This window comes from Hyposmocoma kahamanoa, unplaced genomic scaffold, assembly GCF_003589595.1.
Source record: "Hyposmocoma kahamanoa isolate Upper Pololo Valley unplaced genomic scaffold, ASM358959v1 86, whole genome shotgun sequence".
In the NCBI taxonomy this organism is placed as follows: Eukaryota; Metazoa; Arthropoda; class Insecta; order Lepidoptera; family Cosmopterigidae; genus Hyposmocoma; species Hyposmocoma kahamanoa.
The window spans coordinates 8,399,228-8,422,391 of NW_020654289.1; the positions used below are offsets into that span (position 1 = coordinate 8,399,228).

Sequence of the window (23,164 nt, forward strand, 5' to 3'; positions counted from 1 at the left end):
AAGGCGCTAAAATCGTATACAGAGCGCCAAACACCGCTTTAGTCTTCATTTGTTCGACTGACAGCGCGATACTGCGATGACATTACTATTTAAATTTCGAATAGGTTGGCTTGGCACATTTTTTTTGTGGTTTTTGTATTAGACCCGTCGTCCATTTATTTGTAAGTCAATGAGTATGAGCTTCATTCGCATCACGCGTCTTTTCATTTGGTCAAGTATTGCTTATTTGACAGTAATTGTTTCGGACGGATGTCAGACAGAGATCGAGAATAAGCCCCCAGGCACAGGCAGACAGATCATAAAGAAATATTAAATATATTTCTTGAACAAACTAATCAAATCGATTTCCGTATCGATTTTAGTAGTCAATTATTTGAAATATTGCAACATTTTAGTTTATTTTGTTATATTGGTACGTGCTGACGCTGTCCCTACTCCATACGTCCGGTCCGTCAACAGTGATACTTATTTGTTTGACCATAATAAATTAGGCGATTTTTAAATTAATTTTGATAAATTAAAAGGAATAATGTTTTATGAAATACAATTAAACTAATTAAAAATTTACTTTAAATATTTTGGTAGCTAACCAGAGCTACCAACCCAAAGGCCAAGGAATAATTTCGTACGCAGTCGGTAAATTATATTTACTACTAATATTTTGCTACTGTTTTGACAAATAATAAAAGACCTAGTCTTTTACTGCATTTTTCACTAGATTTACTACTCGGCCGACCTGTGGAATACTTTGGCATGCCCTTAAATATAGTGGAAGTGTTATGCTAATGGACACTTGACGTATAGTGGATATAGAACAAAAATATGGTCGTGCGTTTCGCCTGAAGAGATAAGTGGTGATGTGTGAACAAACCGAAATTAATTATTTGGACGGGGACGTGGTATGGGTGAAACTTGGGTCGTGTTGGTGGCCCGGCGAGGTGGTGGGGCCGGAGAGGCTGCCCCCAGATGTCTTACCATCATTTCGGAAGCCCCCTATCGCGGTCGTCAAGTTTTACCAAGAGGACACCTAGTAAGTTTACCAATGTAACCTGTACAGTTTACATAATTAATCAAGCGGAAGCTACAGGTAAAGCTCCGATGCTGTCCCTTCCTTTGTTCTTATACTGTAGTGCATTTTATTTACATAATTTTACTGAATTGTTTTTCTGACTGTGTGGAACCTTCAAGCTTGCATTTAAGAGATCTCATTTTACCACTTTTTCTGAAATCATGTCTTTCATTGTAAATTTTTGTTACTGTTTAGAAAGTCAAGTTTGGTAATTTAGACTATTGTTAGAAGCCCAATTTATGGATGTTACTTTGAACCCGAAGACATATCTACCGGGGGTTTACAACACAGTCCACTTGTGTAAGTTTTTCCCTATTCATCTGATGGACTTTAGGATGTTGTATTAAGCTTACGGTACTGTTTTTGTGTATAATGGGACTGTAAAGTAAAGTCTTGTTTGATTGATTAAAAAAGCCACACTGGAGTTATTAAAACAAAACTGTTTTGTAAGTTTTTGCTTTATCACTGTTCATTATTTTACCTGAATGATTCTAACAATTCAATTTATTCAATTTCAGTGAATATGTCAAGAATATCAACTACATATACAAGTACAATTGCAGCCGCAAAAATGAGTTTATTAACAAAGGACTATGTAAGTAAAATTAATTAAAAAATACCACATATCAAAATGAAAGAATGAAATGAAAGCGGATTAAAAGAGTACCTTTTGCCAATGACCTTCTAAAAAGCATCAATATGTGTTGATGAAATGAGAGATGTGGGACCAGATTTACCTCTTTCTGCCAAGCAGTAATTTGAGCATTACTGCATTCCGGTTTTGAAGGGTGCTGGTGAAATTACAAGCACAATTGGGCTTGTCAATTTGTGTCTCAGGGTTAAAGGTGCAGCGGCAGTGCCCCTTAGACGTTTGCGATTTAAAACTGAGTGGCACTGCAACTGTTATGTAGCTTACCATCAGGTGCACAATGTGTTCGTATTGTCACTTGATGTTAAAAAAATACCAAGAAGTCTATGTATGTACGAGCCAAAACCCTGCTAGATAGGGGAAGGTTCTCTATCTGTGAAGAACCTGCTTTGGTAGGTTGCATTGCCCTACCTAAATAGGTAAGTTGCGGCGTAAGCAGCATTTCTGTTCTGATTAATCGCTGGAGAGAGCATGACTACAGGCACAGAAGAATTAAGCCCTTATGTCCCAACAGCAGTAATGCATTCACATTTGCAATATTAATGACACTTTCTTGGTACTGCACAAATGTGTATGAATGTTGGTTACCACTTCCCATTGAGTAAACTTGCAATTTTAAATATGCACCAAAGTAGAGAATACAGGAAATGTGTTAACCTATAGGTTTTTATTATCAGAGATCTCTTTGTTTTGGTGAATAATAGGCAAAAAAATAACACGAATTCAAAGTTATGCAATTCCAAAACATTAAAACTGGTATTGAAAATGGATTCTTTTTTTATGATACCAATTTAAGGTTTTGTTAAATCATGGTGAAGTAGTATAGAAGCATAATTCATATACCTAAGTTATTAGCCATAGTACTACTTGTGACAATGTTTGAACATGTTGTTTTTAATTTTGTATTCCTTCAATGCTACATAAACTCAATTTCATTGTAATTGTAAACTAGGTTCAAATGTTTGTAATTATGAAATTTATAATTTCTTATAATAATTATACTATTTCCTTTTCCAACACCAGATATGTACCGATCTAAGCCCGGCCATAATATGGAGAAGTTTCCTGAAGATGTTATACGTGCTGAAACAGCAGTTGGAGGAGACATAGAGATTCTCACTCGTGATGAGTTCCAGGAAGTGAAGAAAGAAAGTTACAAAGAAATCTTTATTGATCCTGCAAAAAAGACTACTGTTTCTGGTAAAAAAGGTCATATTTATTTGTGTTTTTCAGTAAATTGTATGTGCTATGACTGACTCTGGGTTCATTATAAATAACACAATGTTTTACCTGCATACTTTGTCTTAACTATGGTAGAATTGCTATACTAGATGTAACAAAAAGTGTGAACTATACTTTTTCCTTAAAGAAATATCTAACATCTTTTTATATTTCTCTCGCTTTGGTACAAAATTTTGGCATTCCTTGATTTATAAATTTATATAATTGTGATACAATAAAAGTTCGTAAATTAAAACGAATTTACATTTTGCATGGGGAACCAAGGTTTTTATGTGAATTTATATTTATATTTATATTTTATATTTAGTGTATTTATATTTTAGCTAGTTGTTTGTTATTTTAAGTATAGTCATGACCATATTCAAGCTAGCAAAATAAGCTCATGAGCTGATGTAAAATTAAACCTGTTTGTGCATACATAGACAAACTGTGCATGTCAATATATTTAAATTTTCATTTTAAGTTTTCTAGTGTGTGTTGTTGTAGATATGTTGTTAGAATTAGAATTATATTTAAAAATACTGAATATATAATGTTTTTTTACTATAAATTAAATAGTCAATTTTTCATACTTCAGGTAAGGGCACAAGATTAAGACAACCTATAGAATCTCCAAAAGCTTCCACACCATCAAAACAGGTAATATTTTATGAAATAAACACTGATTCATTTAACATAAAATAATTACAGTTAATTTACTTTATTTTCTAAATTCAATTGTCTCTTTTTTTTCAGCTTTATAAAGAAAAGTGTGATTACAAAGTTCACATCTTACTGCAAGGGTCAAAAGATAAAGAAGCCACTAGTCAACCTGCAGACAGTTCTACACCTTCCACAAGTCGTGCTGGCTCCGAAGTTGCTGAAGAGAAGGAAGAATCGCCAAAGGTAGAAACTTCTGTGCCTGTGACACCAACTAAATCTTCTATGCCCTCAACTCCTGTGGCATCTAGTTCAGGTTGTTATTCATGCCCATCTTGTAATTTTAGTACCACACGCCTAAACGTTTTAATTATGCATAATAAAACACATAGTGTAACTTATATGCCATACACACCATCCCCGGTACGCAAAAAACCTGTTGCGAAGCCTGTTAAGTCTCCACCTAAGTTGTCTAAAACACCTAAAATCCCACGACCGCGAAAAGACAAATCAGATAAATACCCTAAAAAGTCGCAGGGTAAAAAACGCACGACAGATGACAAAGTTGAAACTAAGAACGTCAAAAAACCTAAGACAGATGAAGAAATCAAAAGCAGTCTTTTAGCTGACTGGGACGATGCTGACGAAGATTCAAATGATGAATCCCCAGGATTATTGTTGTCTCGATCTCCCGAAATTCCTGTGGGTGCCGAATCTCCCGCGGCTCCTATTCCTGCAGAATTGCCTAGGGATTTAACATCACCTGTTGAGAAAAAGTTTGAAACTGAATCTACTGACAAACCTGAGTCTTCTAGCGACTCTAAATACGAATTTTGTGAAGATGAAGATTGGCCTGAGGAGGCTGATGCCGGTAGGAAAATACCGCGAGTTAAAAATCCATCTAAACGAAAAGAAGAAACGAAGAGCCTTAGCGTAGAAGACGACATAGATGTGGCGAAAGAGGTTGCTGAATTACTTAATAAGACAACTGTTCCAGAATTACCAAGTGTACCAGAACCCCTGAAAGTCGAGGAAAATTTTCCTGAGCCTTCGATCGTAAAATCCCCTGATAAAAAGCCTGACGCTGCTTCGGCTGAGTCTAGTCAACCAGATAATACTGTTACTACGACAAAGCCTACGAAAACTATATTTAAAACAAAAACATTTTTTCGGAGCCGACATTCTAGAAGCCAAGATGCTATAGGAAAATACGTGGCAGAGCAGCTGAACGCTGCTGAAAGAATGGATTTGTCGGAGACTGAATTAAATGGTTCCGAAGCTGTGTCGTCGCCTGAAGCCAGGGAATCGCCACCAGTGGAACCCGTGAAAGTGGCTCGTTTAGCTCCCAAAATACAACTTAAGAAAATGAAAGCTGAAGCAGCACAGAAAGAGAAAATAGAAGCAGAGCAGTTTACTATTGATGTCTCTAAATCAACAAATGAAAACATTGTAGACAATTCGCAAATTATTCATTCTAAACCTTTGCTTGATGTACTGTATCCTACTCAAGAAATTAAACCAATAAGCAAAGAACTGCCCGATAAATTACTTCAAAATGAGGACAATGGCGAAGATCAAAACTGCACTGTGTTAGATAACGTAGAAAAGATGAATGTTGATACTAATAAGGATACAATTGAAAGTCAATATAGGACAGTAGATTCAATTTATCCGTCAAATAGTACTACTATGCCAGAGAAATTCCTTGAAGCCAGCCCTGAGAAAGCTCCTGAAGACCAGCAGGTCGAAATTGAACCAATGGTAATAGAGGAAAATATAACATCAACACCCAAGAAAGGACAATTTGATCTCAAAATCCGGAATACAAAAGAGACAAAAATAAAATTTGTTGTTGATGATGATGTGGAAAACAACATAAGTAAAGTAGAAAATATTGTAAAACAATCTACGTCTAACCCTGGAATATTACCAAGACTTTCTGTCTGTCCTAAGAAATCTAGGGATACACCTACGTTTACGGAAGATGCCATTAAAACATCTCCACAAAAGTCAAATGATTCTTTGAAAGAGCTACCACCATTAACAAATTTTCAAAAACAACAAAATTTGTTGAAGTCTTTTCAACCATTAATTCAGCCCTACATGAATGAGTCTACTGCATCTGCAGTAGACGCTTTGTTGAGTGTTTCGCGGGAAACCGACAGAGTACCGAGAATTGTCAGTAATGACCTTCCTGAAGACCTATTTGAAGATGATAACAAAGAAAGTGGTCCAGCTGACAACTGTATAGGTGACAATATTGTTGAAGAAGTGAGTGTCAATCAAGTTGGTAACAAAAAAATGGAAATAGATCAACCCAATGAAGTCAATGTTGCAACAGATAACGAAGTCTTGCATGTCAATATTATACAGAAAGGCTTGACAGACGATGCCACAAATCTTAACGAAAACGTGGTTACTGACGTCGTATCAGATATTGTCAAAGATAATTTGCCATCTGAATCTGATCTTCAGATAGCAGAAACGCTCATTAATTTGCCTTCATCTGCTATTCAAAATAACGCCACGGAACATGAGGACATTGTTAATGTACCCAACTTTGTTGAAAACGAAGAGATTGTAGAAGAAATTGTTCCTGCTAGTGACAATGTTGTCAATAGTAATATTTTTGAAGCAAAAGTTGTTGATACTGCTGAACTTGAGACCGAATCGCCACTAATACCAAATAATAAAAACTTAAATATTCGGTTCGAAACTGAACAAGAGAAAAGTGAAAACCTTAATGCTGCCCAATCGTTAGTGCAGATGTCGGAGTCTATGGACCATAAAATTAACATAGCAGAAACTAAAGTTATAAAGAAAAAGGATCTGCCCAGTCCAACTATTAAAACCAAGCAAAATAACGGTTTGGATAAAACCGTTGAGCAGAAAGTAGCTTTGTTGTCTACTGAGAACAGCAGTGATCCATCAACCATTAAAAGTCCGAAATTCGAGACTACGTCGTCTAAATTGTTAAAAATTTTGGAAGAACCTCCTACAGTCAAAGTTCCCGTCAATAAAACAGCACCCATAAAACAAACCACTCCTGTCAAACAAGTGGTAGTTTCAGGCAAAGAAAAAATTTTGAATTTTGACGTTGCTAAATCGTCAATGAAAGGTAAACCTCAGACTACAAAGCAGAAAATCATCATCCGACGCACTGGGCCTCCGAAAAACTTGATGAATATTAATAATTTGAGTGAAGTAGTTGCATCACCGGACAAAATTATTCTATCACGCAGTAACATGGCAGCACAAGATGGCTCGTCAGTACAAACATTTACAATTCAAGCATCGCCTGACGTTCAAACAGATCCTAAACAAATTATAATACAACCCAAAATTCGGAAAATAACTAAAACCGCGACAAAGCCACACAAAATAAAACCCCAAGAATCACTTGTAGTGCAACCAACCGAGTCTAAAATTATGGTAAATAATACCTCTGCCGTGAATGAACCTATGTTTGACATAAATTCAATGCCTGTTGTGTTATCTGATGACATTTTAACTCCAGAGAGTATAGAAAAAATGCCAATCGTGATGTCAGACGGAAATCTAATTACAACTAATCCGCCAAATCCGCCTAAACTTATAAAAACCAAGCCTTCTATAATTGAAAACGAAAAGATTACGATAAGTCCCCCAAGCAAACCTGAAGTTAAAACGTTGCTAATGAATACCAGTAGCGATATGAAGTCTAATACTCCGAACATCCTTTCAAAGTCATCTAAATTGAGAGCCGCCAAACCAATGTTAGTCATCGATAAAGCTACTGGTAAGCAAAAAATTATTATGACGAAGAGCGAACCGATTGTTAAAGAAATCAAACCAGCTGCTACATTAATACAACAAGTGCCTCAGACCGCAGCTAAGACTGAGAAATTTATAATTTTACCAACAACTAGTTCACCTCGAACGACAGGCCGAACTCAAAAAATTGTAATAGACCCACAGACTGGGAAAGCACATGTTCTTGTAACTAAGGGACAAGAACCAGCGCTTAGTGTAGCTGAAAATAAACCGGTGTCTGCCAAACTTATACAATCTTCGTCAGATACCGCCAATCCTGGAAACACTGTAATGATTATAACTAATGCGCAAGGAGCTCAATCTCGGATAGTTCTTACTCCCGAACATGAAAAAATTCTATTTCCGAATAAACAACAACCTAATGTATCACAATTAAAAACGATTACTCAAAGAATATCTACAAACACACCAGTAGCTCCTAAGACTATTGTATCTACCACACATGTGAAAGCACAAACCAAGATCGTACCTAAACAACAAAAGAGCGCCATAATTACGTCGAAAGGACAATTAATTGTTGGTGGCCGTGTTGCAACCGCGACTCAAAATATCGCCCCAATGCCTGAAATAAGACCAGCTCTCAAACCGGTACCAAAACGGATAGTGGCATCTGAGCCTAAAAAGCTGGTTCAAGCTATTCAGAAAACAACATCGGAACCTTTAATATTCCTACAACAGAAATCAGGAGCAGTGATGCAATTAACAGCTGCCCAATTTGAGCATCTACAAAGGACAGGGCAGATTGTGCAGAAAGTTACAGCACCTGTACAAGAAAACAAAATTATGCAAAAGTCCATTACTATATCTCCTAAGGAGCCTATTATCCAACCTGTGATTCAAAAACAAAGAGTACGGAAGTCTGTTACAGCTTCGCCATCGCCGGCAAAAAAAGTGAAACAAGAAATCGCTATAGCTCCTGCTCCGGCGCATATTCCCACACCAGTACTATTGCCAACGCCCACTCCAGTCGTAACACCTACCCCTTCAGTACCATTGCCACCTTTAACATCTTTGTCTAATACTACACTGACTGCAACTGCATCGATCTCGAACAATGTACCAGCAGTTTCCAACACAGTGTCTGTTTCGACCACCCAGAACTACACCGAACTAGATAACTTTGAAGAACTTCTGCCTTCTACGGCAATTGCACGACAGTCGGAGCCGACCATTGTAGTTCCACAACCTGAACCAGCGATGGCACAGGTCGAGCCAGTTGCAGAACCTCCTCAAGCGCAACTTTCAGACGGGCAACTGCTGGCAGTGCCCGGAGAGAACTTTGGAGGACCACCAGGCTCTTTCTATCTGTGTGTTGAAGATAACGGAACCCTGACGCCCATCGATAACAGACCTCTGGTTCTAGAAAATAATCAACTTGTTCCAATGACTATAGAACCAGCACCGGTATTTGCGCCTCAACCTGAGCGTAGAGACATACTAGAAGCGGCGCTGGCCAACAGCGACGTTTTTCACGCTGACACATCACGAGACGAGGCACCCGATTTCAGAGATTTAAACGCTAATGTATCGGTGCATTGCCGCGTGTCGGAAACTAGTACAACTTTAAATCAGCCCATTATGACACCAGTCGAGGTACCCACGAAAGCAGTCAGCGAACCGACTACGGTGCCTTCAAATCTGGAAGACGGCCTCGCTGTGATCGGCGTCACCCCACAAACGGTACCGACATCCTTAGAGTTACCGATCACAGTGACGGACCCACGAATAGCTCCCAAAACGACCGACCCCTTAAGCAATTCCAACTATGCAACGTCACTGCTAACCTCGCCGAACACGGAGATGGATTTCACTGCCAACGAGGAAGCGGAGGTCGCAGGACCGATATCGATGCCACTACTCACAGACGAGGAGACTGTCGGTAAGTCAATGCCCATTTTGACAGACGACGTGGCGGAGAGGACGGTGTCGAGTGTAGAGTCGACGGTGGGGTCGCCGTCATCCATTGAAGTACGCGAGTCGGAAGCAGAAGAAGGTGCAACGTGGGCGGGCGCGCGTCGTCTGCTCACGCCCGGATCAGATACTTCTGAAAACTCCGCCGAAATACCGCTGCAGCCCGCTATACAGCTCTCAGTCAACGATCTTTCTCGTCACAGCTAAATTTCTAATCGGTGTGGCGAAAATTCATCGTGAAAATTTTATTTATTATTTATAGATAAGCAGATTACGATATTACGAAACGTGCAATAGAGTTAAGTTTTACTGAATTTTGCAGTAGGTATCTTGTAGCTTTTCATAGCGGTTTCGAAAGGCTTTATGTCGTTACTGAAAGTGCTGGATGGGGTTCGATAAATTGATGTTGAGATGTTGTTGGTGAGGTATGGTAGTGTAATCCAGCGTTGTAAACGTACGCCGTTAGTTGAACGTGTAAATATAAAGTATAGGAGGCGAGTATTGTAACACCTTCTCTTAAGTCGTGTTTGAGTTGAATACACATGTAGATTTATTAATAATGCATACGGTAAAGAATATTTAGTTTAAGAATTTACTATTGTAAATTTTAATTGAGTTATGATATTGTTGGATCGTATATTCTGTAATATATTAAAATCTAGTTATAACGATATTTTTTATAATGTCTATCATGTACTATGGAATAGTGATTGTGTACAATGTAGTGTACATGGACGTTAGTGCTACTGCCACAGAAGAGGGTATTGTGTTTCGCTACTTAGGTACACACGAATGAAGTCACCGTACTGTACGCGAAATCATCGGTCGCTAAAACTGTAACAGACTATATTAATATCATAATTTAGCATTAATGTTAAGTACAATATTGATGAAGTAACTTTTAATGTATGTCGAAGGCGCATATTGATTTGTTTGAGTGATCTACTGACGGAATCTAGATCAATATGAACTGGATTCTTTAGTAATATAACTTCTGTGTAGTTTTAATAAATAAAGTTTAATCATAATTAATTTATTTTTATTTTATGTACTTCTCATAAGAGTGCACATGGCGTATTGTTTACGCGCAAACGACGCGCGTTTCACAAAGGCGCGTATACGACGCTGTTGGGACTATTATGTTGAATGAGTTCCGTTGAAGGTTACAGATAAACTAAAGTATCTTGGTCATATTTTAACAAGTGATCTAAACTATGATCTGGATGTTGAAAGGGAGCGCAGGGCGTTGGCGGTTAGGAGTATAATATGCTTGCCCGCAGGTTTGCTCGATGCTCCTACGAAGTTAAAATAACGCTTTTTAAAACTTATAGTCAATCTTTTTACTCGAGCAGCTTGTGGGTTACGTATACAAAACGAGCCTTTAACGCCCTGCGCGTGCAATATAATAATGCATTTAGAATGCTGATGGGATTGCTAACGTGGTGCATTACGCATCGGGTATGTTGGCGGTGGCTCACACGGACAGCTTCCAGGCCATCATGCGCAAAAAATTGTCTCGCTGGTGAGTCGCGTGAGGCTCAGTACTAACAACATTTTAAATGCTATATCGGGAAGATATGATTGTCCTATCTTGAAACATTGGATAGTGCAAGTTAAGGGCGTAGCCCAGTTCGAAATATAATTAAGTTGCAATGATTATTACTAACCTTGATATAAGTTCTTTTACTGACATACTATGGATATTTTATGGTCCGAAATAACGAATTATTATTATTATTAAAAGCAAATTGTATTGTATCGATTCAAACGCGCGTATAAAGCTGTACAAACGCATGTGAGAATCGCGTTCGAAGCTCATCTGTATATCATTTTACACGTGTTTGAATCGATGCAACAACGTAGCGTTGCGTTGCAAGGCTGAGCCAACGCGTGTTTACTACCTGTGTTGGTCTATCATTTCTCATAACCCGGGAATATCATAATATATTCGATCCTTTAGCGGGTCACGTCGCTCACGAGACTACCACATAGCGTTTAAAGTTTCAATTATTATCAATTACCCATGTGTATAAAGTCAAATGCATCATTGATAAACCACACTTAGGACACCAAAATTTCGTTATGGGAAAAGTAACTCCTACAAAATTGTGTGCCTTATTCCAACGTGACCATAGTCGAGTTTTTGAAATTTGATTAGCCAGATATATAGTCGTGATTTAGTCGGTTCTAGTCGCAAAAAAACTAGATTTAGTCGGTCGGCCCGCCGTTTAAAAGTTAGAAGCGTGTTTTGCTATCCACGCTGAACCACGGAGAACCACAACACCTAGCTTAGATTAGAAAAAAGTCGTGATTTAGTCGGTTCTATACGTAAAAAAGAAAAAGTAGATTTAGTCGTTACGCCGTTTTGAAGTATTAAGGTGTTTTACTGTGCGTGTCTTATTCCAGCGTGACCATGGACCAATGTTTGAAATTTGACTAGCCAGAAAAAAGTAGCTATTTTGTCGGTTATAGTCGCTAAAAACTAGATTTAGTCGGTCCGCCTATCAAAAGTTGCTGTTTTACTGACCACTCTGAAATAAGCTTATTCCAGCGGCATCATTTCTCAATCTCGAGAACCACAACACCTAGCACAGATTTGATTACACTAAAAAAGTCTTGATTTAGTCGTTTTGAAGTTATTAAGGTATTTTAAAGTCCACCCTGGAAAAGCTTATTCCGACGGCATCATTTTTGAATCTCAAGAACCACAGCTATTTTTAGATCTGATTGTACCCAGAAAGTCGTGAATTAGTTGGTTCTAGTCACAAAATGTTAGAATTAATTGCTCCTTTGTTTAGAAGAGATTGCATATTCAATTATTTTCATTGAAAGGTATGTACACACGCCAGCACATCAAGGTACACATTGACGTATCTTGTTCCGTTGCAATGGAGGTGATTTTCGAACAAAAATGTGTAGTAATAATGTAGTCTGATGTGACGTTGTCCGTACGCACATTTACGTAGAAAAATCGTACACATCATGAAAAATGTATTCTAGATAAACATCAGTCGAACTCTGTCGATCTGACAGCTCGAATTCGAATCAATTAGTGATGTCCTAAATCGTTTCCTAAATATTTTAAATAGATTTTGTTTGTGAAGAAGTTTAAATGGTGAATTTGAGAGGGTTCAAAAAACAAGATGTCCACGCTGGAATAACCTTATTCCGGCGGCGCCATTTGTGAATCTCGAGAACCACAGCTAGCGTATATCTGATTGCACCCGGAAAAAGTCGTGAATTAGTCGGTTCTAGTCGCGAATTTTAGAATTATTCGCTCCTTTGTTTAGAAGATACAACTGATTAATTATTTCAAGGTTATACCTGTGTTAGTTTGATTTATTATTTTAAGGTTATACCTGTGTAGTCTCGGAGCTCATGTACAAATTTTGCATAATATACAGAATTTGGTTTTTTTAATCCGTGGTATTTAAAAAAAACCCCCCGGGTCTGAGCTCGGTGTGTTTCACGCTTTAATCTCACTGTTAATAGGAAATAAAACACAATGAATATTTAATTATCATTTACTTTCCATGTGATATTATTTTATTTGCATCTATGAATTTACAGGTGAAATTGATAATAATATGCAAAATGTGAAAATATAATATTAAAATATTTACAAGATTCTGGTACAGGTGTTGTACATCTGGTTGGTTCACATGGCTTAGCTACTCTAAGTAACTACAGACTACGGTAACAATCACTAAATTATAAATTCGTGATATGAAAATAGTTGCAATATACAACAAAATCGCAATGATGCTTAAACCTTATAATACTACCAAAGAAAGTATGAAACTTAGTTTCAAGTTAAACTACAAGTTAACAACCTACAACAGTCAGTTATTAGGAATATCTCTATCCGGTTTCATAAATAAAAAATTCATTTAAATATAAAAATATTGTACAAATATATCGACAGCCTAATCACGTTCTTTGACGATATCGAGAACTCCGACTTCTGGCCAGCTTGACTTCTGGATGTAAGCGCACTGCGTCAGATCTCAATATAACTCTAAAAACAGGTTAGATTCTATAACAAATCGACAGCAAGTTGTAAACAACTCTAATCGACGGATTGTGCCGCTGTTATTGCAGAGCTTGACGCGTGGTGTTTGGCAGGAAGAGGCACATGAGACCACCCCCAGCCAGCAAAACTGCTACGATGAAGGTGGGAGCTGGGCAGTATGAATCCAGTAAAGTTGCTATTACTACATTACCGATAATCCCTCCCAAACGTGCTGCTACCATGGATATGGCTACACCGGTTGCTCTGTTGAAATTAGAAGATTAAGGATAAAAAGAAAACAAAGACTACTCAGATATTACATAAACACTAAGGCTCAATTTACATTTCAGCGGACCGGAATGGAATGGAAGCGTCAATTTCGCCTCCGCGCCAATGAAAAGGCTCGAGCTGTCGCTAGAATGCTCGAGTATTTCAGTGGCCGCGCCTTGAGGCTGTAGTATTTCCTCGATGTTTGACGCCACACTGCGCCTACCTTCGCGCCACTTCCCGAGGATTTGTCAGGCGTCGCCGACGGCAACTGCGGAATTCTCGCGAATGCGCGAGCATTTTCGAGCATGCGCGAGAATTCCGCGGAAGACGCGCGACGCGTGTTTTGGTTCTTATGTAGTTTGTACATTACGCAATTGACCATTACGCTTTGTACAATATCGTTACAAAAATTCGCTCCATTCCGTTCCACCGCAATATAAATTGAGACTAATTGTGCCACCAGACGAAGTCTGCTTGTGTTAGATAAGAGAGAATTTGTAACTACATTTATACTGAAGTGTCTTTAAAAGAGAAAAAACTTACCGTAAGTTCGTGGGGAAGACTTCAGTGATGAGACAATCCAGTGAGGCGTTGCCGCACGAGATGACTGAACTGAAGATGGCACTGACGATCAGGTTGTTCGTCTTGTTATACACGAAATACATGGCGGCCGAACAAGAGCCCGCTGAGAAGGTGGCGAATACTGAAAATAAAGCAGTTTATGCATATAAACTGTATACATTAAATTTGAGGATGCAATGGGAATTTATTTATTTGCGGGGTCTTTTAAGTGATGATTACGCAGTAGTCAAAAGACAAGAAATGGCTTGCGAGCTGCAATGTCTTTTTGTCTTAGGTTAATAAAATGAATAATTCGACCCAAAGGAATTATAAACCTATCCGATAGTGAACAACTGATTAGTCAAATTCACAATTTTCTTACCTAAGAAAAACTTCCTGCCCAGCCGGTCCATACCGAGCACAGCAAAGATGTTGGAAGGAATAGCAGCGGCGACTGTGATCAGTGACTCCATGAATACATCAGAGTGTATATGGGAGTCGCATGAAGTAGCTGAGGAGTGTGTGCCCTGCTGCGTCACAAAGGCTGTCACTTGGCAAATGTCAGCTGGAGCGTTGTCGTGCGTCCTCGACCATTCGTCAAAACGGTTGAACATTTCGGGAAACCACATCATAAGACCGTAATACCTGTAGACAACAATTGTCATCATAAGTATGTATAGTTACTTACTTAATTGCAACTTTGTTAGAATTTTTTTCATAAACCCCTCGAGTGGGCCACTCGAGACTCAATGAACTCTAATGAAGTAAGAAACTCACCCAATATGGAATGTAAAATTGATTGTGATAGAGATCGTAGTGAACTTGAGTATAGGTGGTACGAATAACTGTTTGCTGTGTTCAACGATGTCGCTGAGCATTCTTCTCATTTTTGACTTTGGTTCTTTATTAGCCTCGATGGCCTTCTCTGGCTTTGTGTATAGAGGTGTTTCTACAAGGAGCTGCTTGACTGGATATTCCTCTTTGCTTCGGCCAGTGTTCATCATATAGATACCTTTGAAGACTTCTAATGCAGCGTCATGACGACCGGTCGATATTAAGAATTTGGGAGATTCTGGCAGAAGGAACAGAAGAGCGGCGACGAGGAAGGACGGCAGTGACATCACGAGAAGGAAGATACGCCATGAGTTGTAGACAAAACCTCCTGTTTCTCCTCCGATTTCTGGAAAGAAAATAATTCATAAATTCATCGTTAGATATAATAATAATGTACATGTTACAACAAAACATCAAAACTAGGATATAGTTAAATCATTACAAGATATTATTTATTCCATGACTCTCAAAGTAAGATAACCTGTGATGTAAGATGAATAAATATTATGTTGTAGGTACGGCAGATGATTGTCAAATATATTTTAAATATCTCACCACTGGGGATGATGACCCAGGCCAGACCGGCGACAAAGAGATTACCGAGCGTCCAGAAAGCAGCCATGAAACTCAACATAGCACCTCGTTTCTTTTTAGGTTGAAACTCTGCGAAGTAGGACCAAATCACTGGACCTGATCCTCCTAGACTAAAAACGAAAAAAATTGTTACTTACCAACTAAAGGTATCTTACAGATCTATGCATAATTTTCTTTCTACCAGATGCTATTGGTTAGATATCTTTTGACCACTGACTTGCTAACTTGATTGATATATTTATTAGATAGTCTCAACATGTACTACAATGTTTCCGAACAACACTTACGCAGCACCATTGATAAAACGAAACACCATGAAGAGTGCGTAGTTCTGACTGAATGAAGAGGCGACGATGGCGAGTGCATTGATGATGGAGATAGCTATAAGCACCCGTTTGCGGCCCAAAGAGTCCGCCACAGAGCCCCACGCGTACGCCCCCACCATCATGCCGATGAAGATTATACTGTTTAGCCATCCCTGAAAGAAACAAATGTATGTAGGGTAAACATACTACATACTGTAATCAAATCTCAAGGCAATGGAAATTCCATCGATTACCACCTAAGAACAATATGATGTGAAGATGTATGGTTTAGAAGAATAGTAAATGTATTTTCAAAAAAGAAATTTAGGCATAACGTAAATTGTTTAAACGTTGTTTTTCTTTGCTAAGTGTCTTATAAATCCTTATAATCCATAGATTTAATATTAATATGATCCATACGAAATCTAAAGTATTTAGAATGTAGTGTAAAATGGGGAAGCTTGTAGTATTCAGTCATTGCTCAATCACGTTTAGAGTAACATAAAACGATCTAATCTCGGTGTGATTATATCCACCGCTAGGAAATCAATTTTATCGTCTGCATACCTTCAAATCATGCAAAATTGCTATTAATGGAATGTTGCACTTTGAAAGCCAAGCCTTTAATTTTTAGTTATTGTCGTAATAATCTTAAAGAACTTCCCAGGAGACGGTTCTAGTAAAATTCTATATTTACTAAAAAATATCGGCATACCAGAAAAAAATCAAGTGCCAAAGCGGCTTATAGGTGACTCGTATTTAGTAGAGGCTAATGCATACATTCTGCAACCGCTCCACTTGTTGAGTAGACTCCCAGACAAGTCTAAATAATAAGCATCCGCATATCTAGAATTATGCAAAAGGAGCGACTGTGCCAGACTAATTTTAGTCGGAATGGGTACAAAATTTCCTAGCCGGAAAGGACATGTAAGCAGCAAACAGTCTCCTACTAACTTCGGTGACTTGAGGTTTCCAAGTTAGGCTCGTATCAAAAGTGACTCCAAGGTTCCTAACGGTATCCCGTATAGTGATTTGCCATTTGACGCCATGCCATGGGAGGCAATAAGACAGGGTCGATACGCGATATGAACCTGGGGCTGCCAATATGGGTCTTGACAGGATTAACTCTAAGAGACCACACAAATGAATAAATTTGAAGATCATTTGCATAAAGATGGTATGAAGAAGTGAGTAAAGAGGTGTTGGAATTGATGAGGATTGTAAACAGAAGAGGGGAAAAAATGACACCCTGCGGCACGCCAGCAGTAACATAGTAGATAAGTTAGAAAGAGAATAGTCTTAACGAATCTGCTGGCGCCCGTACGCCGTAGCTTCGAAACCAGTCAATTACTGTTAATGAAACGCCAAGAGAATCAAGCAGCTCAAATCAATATAAAAATGTATATAAGTTAATAAATAAATAAAAAATAAAAAAAGTAATATTTCGAAGCCGACAATATTGAAGGCATTGCTGACGTCCAACAATGTGAGGACAGTAAGCTGATTGTCCATCCCTAATGGAACGTCATCAGAAATCTTGACAAGAGTAGTAGTTGTACTACGATCCGAGCGCACCGGATTGAAATGAGTTAAAAAGGTAGTGACGGGCAAGGAAGACAGTGAGACCTTAGTATCTAATTATAAATTAATCTGTAGCGACAGATTGGAAGTCTCGGTAGTATTATTTACAATTGTTCTCTTATACTCGTAATTATACATGCTTTTAATTATTTAGCTGACCGTCATTCATAAATAACTTTGTCTTTGTATTTCTATTTTTGGGAGTCTAATTTTGGAAGCAAAATGAATGAGAACTTAATTGATTACCTCTCAGAACATAAAGATGACACAATACCTTGCTTACCCTCAGCATTTAGAAAACTAACCATAACTCATTAAGTATTGAGAATTTGCATACCTAGTTAAGTAGGTCCGTAATATTTAGTTTTGTGAGTATAACCATAGTAATAAGATGCTCATTGTATAGTGATTTTGAAAATAATTGGTAGGCATTGAAAATAATGAGTAATGCTTAGGACATGCAGCGTTGATCAATTGACATTGGACGGATATTTTGGCAAAGGAAGTGAATAGTGTTTTTTGTTATTTAACAAAAGAATCGTTAGGTCAGTTCTTAGAAGCACTTCGTAGCTCTAGTAACATTGAATATTTACATATATTAAAGTTCTTAAATACATTAATAGTAACATTGTATATTATACAAAAACGTATCTAAGCTCTATATAAAACGTAAGTTGCCCGTATACATAACAAGCTGTATGTTCAAAAAACTGTTATTTTGACATCGCTACAAACCTCACTTGTACTCACAGTCGTATTTAAAAAATGTGGCCGATTTGCGACGTCATTTGGAGGACATGTTCAAATTTCGCACGGTGTTAAAGCAAAGCGTGATGTCACGGTCCCATTTTGTTAGAAATTAGTGAATAGAGTGCTAAGTAACGTTGTATTCCTACTACTATTTAAAATTAGCAATTTTATTTTTACACGAAAAAATGGACTTTATTTCCGCGTTACAAAATTTACATTGTTGCACCTGAATGAATGTCAATCAAAGAAATCTTTATTTCAAAAAAAACTTTGCGTTCTAAAACTGCATAATTCGAAACGATTATGTCTTCGGTGCTTAGTTGTGTTTGTGAAGACAAATATGTGATCGTACCCACATACATATAAACGGGGTAAACAGATAACTTATCTGTTTTTGAAGGCGGTTTACAAGTTAATAACTTACTTTGGTCTGCGTGGTGAGGTCTAGGTCGCACTGGGCCGAAGGCAGGATGAAGGACATGGAGATGACGTCCATCTCCTCTGAAGTGCTGACCAGCCCGCAGACTGCCAGCAGCAGGTAGTGGAACCGTCCATAACCTGACATAAAGTTTTTTTTTATTCAAATCCACAAACAAACAGTCTACCGATATTAAGGCTCAATTTAAATAGCTTCGGAACGGAATGGAATGGACTTTTTGTAACCATAGTTTGTACGTTACACTATTGCCATAAAGTTCATTAAGTTATTTACAATTTCGTTACAAAAATTCGGCAATGTAAATTGAGTCCAAGACATTTAAGGCGAGGTATTTCAATGCGAGCCTAGATTTTAGGAGGTGAGGTGCGGAGTGAGGATTTAAATGTATAAAATAAGAACAGGCGGAGAAACTTTGACACTGACCCGACGTTCGCAAGCGTCTAATGGCGACAGTCGTTAAACCGCTGGGCAATTTTCAAGTTTTGGGATAAATGTGAATTTAATAACCATAGGGCTCCAGTTGAAAACAAAAATCTAGGAAGTTCTCTGTAGTACGTACAAAACAAACAATTATTACAAGATTTAAAAACCACTAAGGTTTAAGTTAATGCCGTATGTTGTCTACATCGACAATACATAAATCTTAATTAAATTTTTATTGAATTTACATTCAATTCTTTTTTTGTGAAATTACTCCACTAGTTTATTATAACATAAATCTTATTTAGGTATTTAAAGAGAAATATCTCCGAGTAAAATTATGTGCAAAGTTAGATATTTTATTCTTAAATAATTCGTTTTAGACATATATTTTGCCTGTTTTCGGGATTTTATACGTTCAAGTAAAGTACATCCTATCGTGTAACGAGTTAGCACATTCTTTAGACAATATCCTTAAGTATATCGTATGTTTTTATAAGATCGTTATTTAATAGTAAATACCTAAATCATTTGATTTAGCAAAACAGTTTTTCCCGCTTCTCCGGTGACTCACCAGGTAGGCGCAAATACGGTACCAGCCATGAGACGTAAGATAATTCTCCTATTTCTGACGGTGCTGGTCTTCCTACTCATAAATGCAGAACAAAGTACTGTTGCGTTGTGGTAGAAATAAATAAGCCGGTGGTACCTTTTCTTTATACTAAATTTTGTGAAAAAATATGTATTTAGGTCTGCAGGAAGAAATTTCTATTAGAAATAAGCAGAACCTTTTGTTTTTAATTTCGCTTGTATTCTTTGTGACTTGTTGTATTTTTCCTGTACAATAAACTATTAAATAAAAAAAATATTAAAAGTCGTCCGCAACATTTACCATTTTCAAGCATGCAATTATTATAAAGTTAAAATTCAATAATATTAATTGCATTTAATTTTTTTTTAATACATAAGTACCTACCGGTCAACAAGTTTAGATGTGGCTTGCTGTTGTTACTAATTACGATAATCTTCCCTCACACACTACATTTGAAATATCACACAACCCCAATAAAGGTCTACTGTCAACAACCTAACATCCTGTAAATCCAGGAAATGCAAAATACTGTCTCTGTGCTCCTATTACATTGTTGGCTGTTTATATCAAGTAACTCATTCCATAGAAAGTCAATTGTGTTTTTTAAGATTTCCATTTGTTATCAAAAATCTATGAACCGCCGACTCTTCGGAATGCAAGTATTATATCGAATAGTAAACAACATACCCATGCACACATACGTTGTTGTAAATAGCATTACAATTTCTAGTTTTTTTTTGTGATAGGTTTCTTTTCTGATAAGTTACGATTTCATACTCGATTATTGATTTATGAGAAACATTAGAAACGAAAATTTGTTACGAATCGGTATTTCTTCTCTTTCATTGCGCCCGGCCGATTGTTTACTCACTTTTGTGGCCTTGTGCGACAAAGAATATATTTTTCGCAATTCTAATAGTTTACCGACTCTATACAAAAATTTTTTTTAAAGTTATATTTTTAATGGTATCTATAAATTATGCGTCAATTCATTTTAACTGTTCAGTACAGTCCGTTTTAATTGTTCGATATATCTATTTATTTGTTGTACAAGAGACAAAGCAAACAATATTTAGTTTTGAAGGAGGCACGTCCAGAAAACACGTAAACAAAATTTTGTAGTAGGCAAGTTTGTAATAGCTTTAAATCGAATCCGACCTTACGGGTATGTTTTTACGTCGTAGTTTTTATCTCGCAGGAATTTAAGCTTCACACGATTACGGTTCCAAGAAGACTTGAGCCTTCTTGGAACCGTAATTAGTCAACTAAATCTATGAACGTCACATTTTCCAGGCACGCTTACGCCTGCCACTGTGCAATACATTCCACGAAATATTTGTTTACTCGGTCCCTCCACGTGCAAGAAACTCTACACCCTCATTCATAAAACGTAAGAATATCTTTAGTTCCTATTACAATTTTATTTGCATATTCAAGTTCCTGTACAAGTCTCGTGTTATGCAATAGAATGTGTACAATGCAACTAACTTCTAGGTCATAGTGTTTAATTACGTGTTGTTTGCAGTATAACGAATAATAAATATACTTACCGGTTAATTCGATAGCTTTTTCGAAATCAGCCTTTTCGGAGTTTCCTCCTTTTTCCGGATCTGATTTTGGAGTCTTCAGCGACGGGACGACGCCTGTAAAATTCAATTATTGAAGTTAAATTCAATTATAATAATGACTTAATTTAAAATGAGCCAGTCTAATATTTCGTTATTTCAAATTAGTTGTGACGCTAATTGTACCATTATTTGCGGATTGATACAAGTGTAATCTCAAGAAATTAGATTGTACTTTAGTACACACTACAATTTTTTTATGACTTTCATGGTCTACCGATATCTTACAAAGGAAACAGCGGAATCGTTGCATTATATGTCGTATTTAGACATTTTAGTAGTCACGATAAACAGTATAAAAAAAACAGTATAAAATTGAAATAACTTAGAAAAAATGTACTGTTGTTATAAAACTCTCTGGAAATGTATTTATTTAGTGAAATAATTGTCTACCTCCTTTATAATTCCTTTCTAGTTTCCTTTATAGTTTTACCTGTACATCAACACGTATGTCGATGTCATTACGCTACGCAGCGTAAGTGTGTAACCAACTACCATTATTAGGGTGAGTTATTCAGAGCCTCACTTATTCAGGGCTACATAGGAAGTTTGTACTCGTGGTTATTTTATTATGGTAAATTCGCCAAAAATAGGTTTTCCTGCCACAAAATATGCGCAGCAGTAATATATTTATATTAGTTTCCTGTCATATCCTGTTCTGTTAGAGACACCAGACAATTTCTTCTAAAGTTGGTATACCGTAAATTATTTAACACCCAGTATAATTACGGCCAAGTACTTATGTTAAATTCATTATAGTTAGGCCGTAAATAAACGCATTAGATGCAAATAGTGTACAAGTGTGTAGTAATTAACAAGCGGTAAGATATCTCATTGTAATCTTAATAGTGTTGTGTAGTGTTTTGTTTAGTGCTTCCAAAGCATTTGTTTTGCTTCCGATTTGTTAAGAGGGTTTCACGCTAGTGTAAACAGTGCCACGCGCAGTGTAAGAAAAATGAAATAGATATACAACGACAATAATATCGAAACGGATAATCACAATTCAAAATCTTTTTCCATTCTTAGAATTCCTTTCTTTATTTTTTGTTTTTTTTTTATTTGTACAAAAAATTATATGAGACCTAAGGACATCGTTACGCGGTTATCGCAGTTTGAATATTGAAGTCTCTGAACACTCTATACAAATAATGATATAAGCTGGTTATGTTTTGTATTGGAAGTTGCAAATCGGATATGGATGTTGTGGGGAAAAATTTTCTATAGGCTGGTACCTAATAAATAATGGTTGATTTCGCCCAAAAAATTTAGAACTTTTTGGTTCGCCCTGTATTATTATTGTTAATGTATTAAATCATTTATGTCTTATACTCGAACATACATCTATTTCACAATTCTACCTCACTCGTACTTTGTACGATTCAGATAGAATTGTTACTATATCAGACCATTTACAGTGGTCCAAAATTTGTTTTAGGTAGATGACCATTTAAAATAAACATTGCTTCCACGACAATTTTGAATGGTTTTTTGTATTTAAAAAAAATGTCTACTCTTACCGCCAAAACTCTGGTTTGTATCCTATTCCATTAAATGAAATTAACTTTGGTATGATAGACTAACAACTCTATCTATGATACTAGTGTGTGGCCGTGTAGCTAGAATGTAATACGCCATTTTTGTGTTTACTCTTAAATTGCGTCGTTATTTTAAATCTTTTGCTGATTTTTTATTTTTCCGCTCAGAAATTTATCAATTTCCTTAAAATCTCTAACAAAAATAAATGGAAGTACATACTATATTATGTGCTAATAACTTTCAAAACTACTTAGGATAAATAAAATATTCCATAGATTGATTCTCAGTTGATTTATAAGTACTTTGTAGGTACTCTTTTGCT

General features: G+C 36.9%; 2 protein-coding genes across 4 annotated transcripts in view; one reads left to right on the forward strand and one right to left on the reverse strand.

Moving 5' to 3' along the window:
- The first annotated feature begins 593 nt into the window (after window positions 1–593).
- LOC113234645 (titin-like) lies at window positions 594–10,285 on the forward strand. 2 transcript variants are annotated; one of them, XM_026470043.1, is made up of 5 exons: window positions 594–1,030; window positions 1,588–1,664; window positions 2,742–2,927; window positions 3,538–3,599; window positions 3,696–10,285. In XM_026470043.1, exons 1-5 carry the CDS (start codon window positions 858–860, stop codon window positions 9,528–9,530), a joined length of 6,333 nt encoding a protein of 2,110 aa, XP_026325828.1. In that variant the 5' UTR covers window positions 594–857; the 3' UTR covers window positions 9,531–10,285. The 2 variants fall into 2 exon arrangements, with proteins under 2 accessions (XP_026325828.1, XP_026325829.1); XM_026470044.1 differs by having other exon boundaries at window positions 2,742–2,918; window positions 3,696–10,284.
- A 2,654-nt stretch (window positions 10,286–12,939) lies between these two features.
- LOC113234644 (synaptic vesicle glycoprotein 2B) overlaps window positions 12,940–23,164 on the reverse strand; it is a 48,613-nt gene continuing 38,388 nt past the window's right edge. For both annotated transcript variants that reach the window (XM_026470041.1, XM_026470042.1), the window contains exons 4-11: window positions 21,232–21,324; window positions 18,655–18,788; window positions 15,882–16,072; window positions 15,556–15,704; window positions 14,944–15,346; window positions 14,549–14,811; window positions 14,149–14,308; window positions 12,940–13,599 (exon numbers count right to left, since the gene is read on the reverse strand). In XM_026470041.1, the coding sequence (XP_026325826.1) occupies window positions 13,416–13,599; window positions 14,149–14,308; window positions 14,549–14,811; window positions 14,944–15,346; window positions 15,556–15,704; window positions 15,882–16,072; window positions 18,655–18,788; window positions 21,232–21,324 (1,577 nt within the window). In that variant the 3' untranslated portion in view covers window positions 12,940–13,415. The remainder of the gene's footprint in view (window positions 13,600–14,148; window positions 14,309–14,548; window positions 14,812–14,943; window positions 15,347–15,555; window positions 15,705–15,881; window positions 16,073–18,654; window positions 18,789–21,231; window positions 21,325–23,164) is intronic.